Source organism: Coregonus lavaretus (assembly GCF_964263955.1).
Source record: "Coregonus lavaretus genome assembly, chromosome: 16".
Lineage (NCBI taxonomy): Eukaryota > Metazoa > Chordata > Actinopteri > Salmoniformes > Salmonidae > Coregonus > Coregonus lavaretus.
Genome location: NC_140003.1, coordinates 44,277,417 through 44,289,378, shown reverse-complemented (window position 1 = coordinate 44,289,378; position 11,962 = coordinate 44,277,417). Strand labels below are relative to the sequence as shown.

Genomic DNA, 11,962 nt, shown 5'->3' with positions numbered 1-11,962 from the left:
GGCCATAGTGGAGTTTGGAGTGTGACTGTTTGAGGTTGTGGACAGGTGTATTTTATACTGATAACAAGTTCAAACAGGTGCCATTAATACAGGTAACGAGTGGAGGACAGAGGAGCCTCTTAAAGAAGAAGTTACAGGTCTGTGAGAGCCAGAAATCTTGCTTGTTTGTAGGTGACCAAATACTTATTTTCCACCATTTGCAAATAAATTCATTAAAAATCCTACAATGTGATTTTCTGGATATTTCTTTCTCAATGTGTCTGTCATAGTTGACGTGTACCTATGATGAAAATTACAGGCCTCTCATCTTTTTAAGTGGGAGAACTTGCACAATTGGTGGCTGACTAAATACTTTTTTCCCCCACTGTATCAATGATGTCGCTCTTGCTGCTGGTGACTCTCAGATCCACCTCTACGCAGACGACACCATTTTGTATACATCTGGCCCTTCATTGGACACTGTGTTAACAAACCTCCAAACGAGCTTCAATGCCATACAACACTCCTTCAGTAGCCTCCAACTGCTCTTAAACACTAGTAAAACTAAATGCATGCTCTTCAATCGAACGCTGCTGGCACCCGCCCACCCGACTAGAATCACTACTTTCGGCAGGTCTGACTTAGAATATGTGGACAACTACAAATACCTAGGTGTCTGGTTAGACTGTAAACTCTCCTTCCAGACTCACATTAAGCATCTCCAATCCAAAGTTAAATCTAGAATCTGCTTCCTATTTCGCAACAAAGCCTCCTTCACTCATGCTGCTAAACATGCCCTCGTAAAACTGACTATCCTACCGATCCTTGACTTCGGCGATGTCATTTACAAAATAGCTTTCAACACTCTACTCAGCAAATTGGATGTAGTCTATCACAGTGCCATCCGTTTTGTCACCAAAGCCCCATATACTACCCACCATTGTGACCTGTATGCTCTCGTTGGCTGGCCCTCACTACATATTTGTCGCCAAACCCACTGGCTCCAGGTCATCTATAAATCACTTCTAGGCAAATCCCCACCTTATATTAGCTCATTGATCACCATAGCAACACCCACCCGTAGTATGCGCTCCAGCAGGTTTATCTCACTGGTCATCCCCAAAGCCAACACCTCCTTTGGCCGCCATTCCTTCCAGTTCTCTGCTGCAAATGACTGGAACGAACTGCAAAAATCTCTGAAGCTGGAGACACTTATCTCCCTCACTAACTTTAAGCATCAGTTGTCAGAGCAGCTTACCGATCACTGCACCTGTCCACAGCCCATCTGTAATTAGTCCACCCAACTACCTCATCCCCATATTGCTATTTACATTGTTATTTATTTTGCTCATTTGCACCCCAATATCTCTATTTGCACATCATCTTCTGCACATCTATCACTCCAGTGTTAATACTAAATTGTAATTATTTTACACTGTGGCCTATTGATTGCCTTACCTCCATAACTTACTACATTTTCACACGCTGTATATAGATTTTCTACTGTGTTATTGACTGTACGTTTAGTTTATTCCATATGTAACTCTGTGTTTGTTGTTTTTATTGCACTGCTTTGCTTTATCTTGGCCAGGCCGCAGTTGTAAATGAGAACTTGTTCTCAACTGGCTTACCTGGTTAAATAAAGGTGAAAAAAAAAAATATAGAAAATTGTATTTTAGAACACAAAGGCAGACTGATTGGATTTTAAAGTGGGGCACAACACCTACTCCGTTTTATAGTAGACCAGACCAAATAGGTTCATTTCATTGAAAAAATATGAATAATAACATTGGCTAATAATTAACTTCCCTGAGAGCGGTTTGGGTATTTTCTCTCCAGATTCCTCAATCAGTTACAGTTACTCATTTCATGTGTATATACTGTATTCTACTGTTTTATAGTCAAAGCCACTCCGACATTGCTAGTCCTAATACTTATATATTTCTTAATTCCATTGTTTTACTTTGAGATTTGTGTGTATTGTTGTCAATTGTTATACACTACTGCACTGTTGGAGCTAGGAACACAAGCATTTCGCTACACCCGCAACAAACATCTACTAAATATGTGTATGTGACCAATACGATTTGATTTGATTTGATTTGATTTACAGTGCCCTGGGGCGTAGCAGCTGTGAATAACAAAGACACTACTTTATTTATTCAACATGCAGTATGGTTGCAGCAGGTCTCCACTAACCAGCCCCTGAGAGATTCAGAGCGTCCTTTGGTTTAACATCCATTCATTTAACTCTTTATCAGCAACCGGCACAGCGTTTCATCTCTTACCTCGAACAGTGGAGAAAAGTAAAAAGGCAAACAGCAGCACTCCAGGGGACACACACAAACCTTCTGTGGGCATCTTCATAGAGGAAGTCCTGTGTGGCAGATTTAATTATACAATTCAGTATTTGCATTAAAAAAAAAAAGATTTAAAAAATATATATATATATATATATATATATGCATTCACTAACTGTAAGTAGCTCTGGATAAGAGCGTCTGCTAAATGACTAAAATGTAAATGAAGAGCCTTAATAATAAATAAGGATTAAGGATATAGCTAAGACTGTGAAGGATATAACTGTAGAGTACAAGCAAAAAACAACAGCCCGGTCTCATAGACTAGACGTAACATAGTAAATGTATATCCAGGACACTAAAATTAGCGTGATATGTTACGTTTGGTATGGTTACATAAGGCAGAAGGTTACTTAAAGGAGTAGTTCACTATTTTACAACTTGATGTTAGACGGTTCATTACCCTGAAAGTAGTTTATGGACCAGGAGAAACTGTTATCCATGGTTCAGTTTTCTTTAAAAAGGTGCAAGATGTAACTTTTTGGGCGACCCGAACCAAATTCACATAGAAATGTGAATTATAGATATGTCATTCTTATTGAAAGCAAGTCTAAGAAGCGGTGTTAAGTTTTGTTTTTGCGTCTTTTACTTTCGGTTTTGTACACCAGCGTCAAACAGTTGAAAATATAATATGTGTGTAATATAATATATTTGGTTATGGAAAACATATGTCACAGCGGTTTGGATGGTACAATCATTCTCTACACTATTAATTGCTAATTTAGTCACATAAACAGAAATTAGGCAAACTATTCTAATTTTAGTAACCAGGAAATGGCAGAGCGATTTCTGCCTAGTGCACTTTTAAACAGCCACTACAAACTTCAGCTAACTTTAGCCACCACAAGCTAACAATCAATGGAAGTGATGGGGGGCATGTGAGCATGGCAAATAGACTACTTCCAGGGTGAGGAACTGTTTAAGATTGCTATTTAAGAACAAACTACTCCTTTAATGAAAAAAAACGAGATCGGGGTTGGGGTACAACGCAAACGCCTAGAACGTCTACTCTTTAGCTACTTTGCAACTACTTAGCATGTTAGCTAACCCTTCCCTTTTAACCTAACTCCTAACCCTAACCTTAACCCTAACCACTAAACCTAACCCCTAGCCTAGATAACGTTAGCCACGTTAGTATAGTCACTTTAACTATACCTACATGTACATATTACCTCAATTACCTTGACTAACCAGTACCCCCTGTATATAGGCTCGCTACTGTTATCTTTACTGTTATTTTACTGCTTTTATTTTTTTACTTATTTTTCTTAAAACTGCATTGTTGGTTAAGGGCTTGTAAGTAAGCATTTCACTGTAAGGTCTACACCTGTTGTATTTGACGCATGTGACAAATACAATTTGATTTGATTTGACTTATCTAACATTAGCGTTAGCCACCTAGCTAACGTTAGCCACTGGAATTCGTAACATATCAGGTTTATTGCAAATTCGTAACATATCATACGAATTGTAATTCATAACATATCATATGAAATGGATGATGGACATCCACAAATTAATACATACCATATGAAACGTAACATCTCACACTAAACGGAGGGAGACATATTTACATTTACTATGTTATGTCTACCTCTGAGTCCAGGTTGAAAACAATAACACTGGCAATATTGTCATTCAGTGGTCTCTATTCTACATAACCTAACATTTATCAATAAATAGCAACACACCACACGCGGTCCTCTGTAACTCAATTGGTAGAGCATGTCGCTTGTAACGCCAGGGTAGTGGGTTCGATCCCCGGGACCACCCATACGTACAAATGTATGCACACATGAGTGTAAGTCGCTTAGGATAAAAGCGTCTGCTAAATGGCATATTAAACAAGACAACAGAGACATATCGCGTATGAATGCGCTGAGAACTGTTAAAAAATTACTTACCTCAGTTCTTTTTATCTTCACAGGTGGCACGCCTTGGACTCATCCGATAAGAAACCAACCGCAGGTGGATCCCACATTTCTTTGAAGTGAGGGAGAACATATAGGAATAGTAGTCAAAGAAAATGTGCCTACTTCTGTTTCTCTGTAATCTTTTCAGAACTGGAAAAGCGGACGATGGATAAAGCCTCTCCAAATGTCATTAACTGGATTCCCTCAAGCGAGACATGTCGCATCCTCCTCCGCTGAGCGCCGTGTGCCTTCACCAATTTAACTGATGAGTTTAGTTACTTCTCCTCAAAGTGGACAAGCATCTTTGCCTCTGCTGTTGGCGACTGAAATACTGCAGTGTCTAGACTACTGAAAGCAATAACACCAAGTAGCGGGAATAAACAGCAAATAAATCAAAATGGAAATCATGTAGCCATACCATTTACTTACTATTTTCTTCTGTGTGCATAACAATAAAACAAATTGAATGTTATCACACGCAGCAAATGGAATAATTGTGAAATGACAAAGAGATGGAAGAATTAATGAAAAATTAGTGAGATGGTGGTGGTCATATATAGGAGGAAGGAGCGAGCAAGAGAGAGAGAGAGCAGGACAGACAGAGAGAGACAGACAGAGAGAATACAGCTTGAAGAAACCCAAAGAATAAGGCATTGGCTTTTAGTAGTTGTTCTTTCATAAAAATGTACATGATGCTCTCTAGACTGTGTGGGGTGTTCCAGACAGTTGTAGAATCTATGCCAAGGTATATTGAAGCTGTTCTGGCTCATGGTGGCCCAACGCCCTATTAAGACACTTTATGTTGGTTTCTTTCTAAAATCATGTCCAAACAATTGAGCTGGCCACAGGTGGACGCCAATCAAGTTATAGTGAGATGTCAAGGATGATGAAAGGAAATTGGATGCGCCCAAGCTCAATTTGGAGTTTAATAGCAAAGGGGTGTGAATGTGTATGTGAATGACATTTCTGTATTTAATTTTCAATACATTTGGAAAACATATCTAAAAACATGTTTTTCCACTTCGTCCTTATGGGGTATTGTGTAAATTAGTGAGAAAATCTATTCATACATTTTTAATCCTGGCTGTAACAACAAAATGTAGAATAAGTCAAGGTGTATGACTGTGCGGTTGCTGTGCGTGCGTTTTAATGTTTGTTTCGAAACCTTTCCCTTGTTGACTGGGATATGTATGACTCGTGGTCTTTCCATCTAAAATACACTAATACAGTTGACAAATTGACAGCCTATATCTGGCCAACTTGTCATGCATGGCTTGCCAAATAGTGAAAAAGTATCTTGCAGAATAATAATATGCCATTTAGCAGACGCTTTTATCCAAAGCGACTTAGTCATGTGTGCATACATTTTTACGCATATGGGTGGTACCGGGGTTCGAACCCACTACCCTGGCGTTACAAGTGCCGTGCTCTACCAGCTGAGCTACATAGGACCACATATAGAGAGGTCTTGTACAGAAGTTGTCCTATGAATAATTAAATTGGGGGTTTAGGGTTGTCCTTCTGCCGATAATCCCTCACACCAACAACCAAATCCTATATTCTTCGGCAAAGCAAGAACGTAGTGCTGTTTAATGCAAAAATGCAGTCCGCCTCAAAACTAAAAGGCTGACTGAAAGAGAAACACCCACAGTCAGACAGGTTGACTAAAAGGAGGGATTGAGTCTTTATTTGAACACTTGCTCACCCACAGAACATCAAAAGAACATGGAAAATTAGAAATATTACCAACAAAAAAAAACTTTGTATATCAAGATCACTCTCTTCCCAACAGGGGAATGACAGATTCTGTGGATATTCTGTTCATAATTATATTTTCCTGGTGAACAAACAGTGGGGTGGAACTGAGGGTGGAAACGTCCTCTGTCTCACCAGTATCCTCACAGAAGACTAGAAGAAATCAGCCGCGGTGGGGCGTTTGGGGGTGGTTTTGGGGGTGCTCTTGGTCTTCTTCTTAGTGCTGTTGGTAAGAGAGGCCTCCGGGGACTTCAAGACCCCAAACAGGGGCTTCTGCTGGGGGTCAAAGGGCACTCGGGACGACCCCTCTGGACTCACCAGCAGGCTGCGATCAGTCTTCCTGAACTCTGGGGATCATGAATGGGCAAAAACAAATAGGAAAGTCTCATCAAAACTATGGAACATTGAACAGTAAAGAAATTAGGATCCAGAAGCTAGATCATTATTGAACGTGGGATAACTGAAGGTATATAGGTAATTAGAAGGAAATAATATAGAGGTCTTGTCTCTTGTACGAGTCTAAATAAGGTGCTATCCTGCCCTCGAATACCTGCAGTTTTGTTTTTATTGAGTCCGAAGGTGACCTTCTTGGATTCGGACTTTGGAGTCTGACACTTCTTCTGTGAAAGAAAATGATAAAACATCATGAGGATTTCCCATTTGTGAACGGAAGTTAAAAAGACAGACAATGAGGAAGTAACTTGATGTAATAATAGACAGCCTCTAGGTGTTGAACCAGTTCACTACCTTCTTCTTGCTGGATAGCGGTGTACTGGGGCTTCCCTTGGCTGTCTTGTAGAAAAGGGGTGTAGGGATGGAGGCGTGGTTCTGGAACGTGATGAAGTCAGACTCCACCCCTGCCTTAGCCTTCTTGGGCGTCATTTTTTTGGTTTTCTTGGCGCTCACCGGTGTGGACGGCTCTTCGCTGTCCTGAAGAGATGAGGAATCAAAAACAAGTTTATAAACTGGAAACCTGTTCAATGGCTACTAGCTCTCATCTGCTTCACGTACGCCAACTAAAATGGTATGCATTTACTGTAGGAACTAACTTTCAAACTATTTGCATATGATGGACGTGACAGCTATCAAATGTGGCAGGCTAACTGAACCTGGGCCTAGGAAGTGGTGTCAACTTAAAACTCACGTTGCTCAGTTTTCCTTTCTTGCCTCCAGCCACCCCGTTGACCTCAGCATCGACCTCTATCACTAACGGGATCTTCCTCTTCTTCTTCTTCTTCCCGGGAGTGTTCAGGTCAGCATCTGTGGGCTGCTCCTCTGCAACGCTCTCCGTCTCCTGCTCATCTGCTACCCGTCCAGACCTCTTCTTCTTGAGTGGGGTAGGTGTGGCGACCTCCACCGACTCTACCTCAGCTTCTATCAGTGCAAGGTTTGCATCTGCTTTCGGCTGGGTTTCACCCTTGACCTCCATGCTCTGTTCTTCAGCCTTGGCCGCTTTCTTCTTCTTCTTCTTGAGCGGGGTTGGTGTAGCGACGTACGCTGGCGCCACCTCAGCGTCTACAGGTATGACGTCTGCTTCAGTTTCTGGCTGCATTTCAACGCTCTCCTCCTCAGCCACCTTTTGTTTCTTCTTCTTCTTCTTCAGGGGAGTGGCAGCGATGCGGAGGTCAGATGGAGGCTCCTCGGCTGGTGTAGAGTCGGCTTCAGGTTCCGCAGGTGTTGTCTCTACCAGTGTTGCATCTGTTACAGCTACCTCAGTGGTCCGTTTAGCCTTCCTCCTCCTCGTCTTCTTCTTCGGTGGGGTGGCCGTGGTCTCGTCTACTGTTTCTGACGTCATTTCAACTTCCTCTATGGTTGTCTGCTCGTCAGACTCCTGCTTGATGCTTTTCCTCCTTCTCTTCCTCCTGCTTGTGGAGGTAGTAGCAGTCTCAGGGGCAGGCTCTGGCTCTGTTGACCCCTCTGCTGCCTCCCCGTCCTGGGTAACAGGAGCAGGCTGGCCTCCTGCCTCCGTGGTGTCCACACTAGGCCCCATCACATCTGTGTTAGTCTCTGATTTTGCTACCTCTTCCTTCTCCTCCTCTGGTGCAGGCGTTTTGGACTTCTTGATCTTATTTTTCTTCTTGGAAGACGTGGCGTCTGATACTGTCGTCTCTGATCCCTTCTTCTGGTCTACCTCCGTGACCGTGACCGAGGATAGGTTACCCACCACCACATCATGTGGAGTTCCTGATTGGACCCCCGTCTCCATGGCTGCCTTCTCCAGGACAGCCGCTCCAGTGTCGGTGCCCTTGGCGTGGACAGAGGGCTCCGTCTCCGCTTCTTTAGCGTCTGTCGTCTGTGGCGCTGAAGCAGGAGTCGTGTCCGCCTCTGACCCCACCCCGTTCTGCTCGTCACTCTTCACCTCTCCAGTCTTCTTCTTCCTCTTCTTCCTCTTCTTCTTCTTCTTCTTCTTGGCGTCTCCGGGAGTCTCTGCTGGTTTGCTGTCATCTGTTGCGGCAGTCTGGTCAGACTTTCCTGCTTTGGAGTCCCCTCTCTTGCCTGAAGTAGAAGATAGCAATGATGTAAGAACAGTCAACATATAAAAAAAAGTATAAACTCAAGATCAAATGCGATCGTTTAAATAGTGGGGTTTTAGGTACCTTTCCGTTTCTTGGCTGGTGAGCTCTCTTCTTCCTCCTCCCCGAAGCCTCGTCCCCGTTTCATTCTCTTTCTACTGCCAAACATTTCATCATCATCCTCATCTGTCGACACCTCCTCTGGGTACTCATCCTGTGGGAAGACTCCTGAGAGAGAGAGAGAGAGACATCAGCTTTCCTTGCACATCTATCATAGGGATACTCTGACGAAAGTTATGACCATCAGCATTCCTACCTTCACTGAGATCCCGGAGACTGCAGGAGAACAGAGGGAGAGAAGAGGTAAGTCAGAATACACAAGCTGAACCCAATTCCTCTTCATCAGTGTCCATATCAAGGATTTCTAATGTACGAGTGTGTGTGTGTTTACTTACGTCTTGATGACTTTGTACAGTCTCTGCCTGTTGTGGCTGGGGGTGTTGCTGCGGCTGGCTAGCCCAAACAGCCTGTCCGCCAGGGCAGAGTAGTCAAACTGGAGAACAGGTCCGATCCCTGCGTCATCTGGCATCTCGGACTCAGAGTCACTCTCCATATGAAGCATTTCATCATCCTCTTCATCCTCCAGACCATCTTCATCATCTTCCTCAGTTGATACAGTGCCTAAAACCACAAAGGAAGGAGAGGACAAGATTTATGGATTATATCTAGACATTTGCAAATATAGGCTTTGTGTCATTTGTAAGATAATTCCATATAATGCAACACACTTGTTGTAGTCAAGCTAAAAGCTGATTCATCAACAAGTGAATCTCTCTGCCTCTCAGTCCTCAGATAGCAATGCCTACCGTTGGTCTGCCCACCAGTGGTTTTCTTGGGAGATTTCTTTACAGCTTTTTTGCCCTTGGGGGGCTCCTCATCCTCCTCCTCTTCTTCAGAAGCCTGCCCTGAGTCGGACTCCTCAGCCCCTCCACCTGTAGCCTTCACTTCCTTCAACAGGTCTTCGATGGCGAAAGGAGCCTGGTCTACGATGGCACTGAAAATGCTGCTGCAGATAGCCCTGAGCAGGATCCGACTGGGACAGAGGGAACGAGGGAAGGAGAGAGAGGGAAAAAGTGCATAAAGGATTGATCCTCAATCTAAGGGTGGAGGTGATGATCATGACCCCCCCCCCAAAAGTTCCCTATAAAACTTACTCTTTCGTTTTGGATGCTGTTTTGCAGAAAGGGTCAATGAATGTCAGGTTCTGAGCCGCCGTGAGCTGTAATCATAAGCAAACCACAACCAGTCATTCAGCTGTGGTGGAAATGGAATCAATCAGCATACGACCAGCTCACTCACACAATAGGACCTCCTAACACCCAATCAAACTGACAGATCAATGGGACCTCCTAACACCCAATCAAACTGACAGATCAATGGGACCTCCTAACACCCAATCAAACTGACAGATCAATGGGACCTCCTAACACCCAATCAAACTGACAGCTCTTTCTCAAACTTAAGTCTCATCACTTCCCTACCCTTAAAGGTGGATTTACTGATTGATTTATTACCTCCCAATTATAACCCTAATCGTAAACAACAAAAGTGAACCTAGCGCATCTTTTGGGGCATTAAAATAACCACATTTGATACCTCAGCTGAACCGACTGCAGCCAGCTCAGTCATATAGATGTCCAGTATGTGAAACTGCAATCCACAGGGGGATCCGCTGGAGCTGTGGAGGACCTGGGCATCCAGGAGCTCCAGAAACCTGGTCACCACACTGTAGAAAGACAAAACACGTTCTTCTTTGTTGTCCTCTGTAGCTCAGCTGGTAGAGCACGGCACTTGTAACGCCAGGGTAGTGGGTTCGATTCCCGGGACCACCCATACACAAAAATGTATACACGCATGACTATAAGTCGCTTTGGATAAAAGTGTCTGCTAAGTGGCATATTATTATTATATTTTCTAACATCACAGGAAGCATGCATGCACAAAGACTTAAAGGGACATTACACTCCAAAATCAAAGTTTGTCAGATGTTTGCAAGGTAAAAATGGGGTGAGGTCAAAGCGTCACCCACCTGGTCTCCCATTCTTTCCTTTTCATCATTTCAAAAGTGTTCTTGAACACGAAACGAACCAGCTGGGAGTCAGAGAGAATGACACAAAAAGAAAAGGATTTGTAATTTCTTCATGTACAAAATACTTTCAGTTTATCCTCCAACTATACATGATGATTTATTGGGTAAGGAAATGCTTATAACATTTTGATGGCTGAATATGCTGACCTGGAAGAACTTATCCATGCGAAGCCTGTCAATGCCGGTCCATTCTCTTTTGATGGTCTGCAGGAAGGTCTCCAGAAACAAAAACTCTACAAAGGGATTAATGAATCGATGAAAAACAGGAACAATCTTAAATTGGAGTACACATTCTGTATAGGGTCTGTCAAAACTCTCAGAAAATGTGTTCACAGACCAATGGGTAACATTGAAAAAAAAAAGATAGGACAATATTGAATACATGGTAGTTTGTAAAAATGAGGCCTTACGGCTCTGAATGTTCTGGAAGTTGTGCATCAGGCCAGAGATCTGATTCGACAGCTCCTCCTATGGGCAAAAATCATATCAATGCAACTTATCTAGGACCCACAAATAGTCACAGTATTTTGTGTATCAATTCTTCTTGTTTAACCTTTTTTTTTACATGAATGCAAATAAATTGGGTCACAGTGGCACCGACTTACCTGAAGAAGTGGCTTGTCCTGCATCCACAGGCAATAAAAGAGGCCTTTCCATAGTTTGAGTAACTCGTCGCCTTCAAACCCCCCTGAAGAGAAGGCAAGTGCCAGTGAAACGACGGAATAAAAAAAATCCCCACTATGAACGGAGTTGGCAACATTGTTGCTCGCATCGTCACTGGGCGCATGCAATTTGCATTTCCGACCCAATGGGACCCTTTTCTTTGATGCGTTACATTCTAAGCTCTTTACATACTTTTTCGTGCTCTAACGACAAGAGTCCACTATTGTATTGTCAAACTATGAAAATCAGATAGGTTTAACATGCACAAAACGAATCAAAGGTTAGCTAAGCTAGGAGCACGAAGAGATGAGGCAAACAAGCTGCGTGGAAGCCAAGCGCGTGGTCCATTTTCCTGGTAACCTCGTTAGACTTACCTTTAATTTTCTGTGACCTAACACTGATATATTTTCTTAGCTTCTTGATGGCCTTTGTTCGCATGGGCTTCTCATTAGAAGCCAATCTTTGCGCGAACTGGATCTCTGGTTCTTGCTGTATCGGCGCCATGTTTCCACTCATTAACGTAGAAACACTTTTTGCCTAGCAGTGACACATTTCTCTCTGCGCTTTCCCCACACGCGTTTCCCCTCGTCGCAGGATGATGACGTAACACTTAAACTAAGTGGTCGCTAC

The 11,962-nt window shown here is 43.0% G+C and overlaps 1 protein-coding gene across 1 annotated transcript; it reads right to left on the bottom strand.

The window, feature by feature from the left end:
• Positions 1-5,912: 5,912 nt before the first annotated feature.
• On the bottom strand, positions 5,913-11,848 carry LOC311143671 (uncharacterized protein; the record flags this gene model as incomplete). Its single annotated transcript, XM_084179543.1, has 15 exons — positions 5,913-6,354; positions 6,558-6,627; positions 6,755-6,937; positions 7,152-8,503; positions 8,605-8,748; positions 8,837-8,856; positions 8,976-9,201; positions 9,387-9,613; positions 9,735-9,799; positions 10,177-10,306; positions 10,610-10,671; positions 10,817-10,902; positions 11,080-11,137; positions 11,275-11,357; positions 11,707-11,848. The coding sequence occupies 15 exons, from the start codon at positions 11,846-11,848 to the stop codon at positions 6,161-6,163; spliced, it is 3,042 nt and encodes a 1,013-aa protein (XP_084035669.1). The 3' UTR covers positions 5,913-6,160.
• Positions 11,849-11,962: the final 114 nt, after the last annotated feature.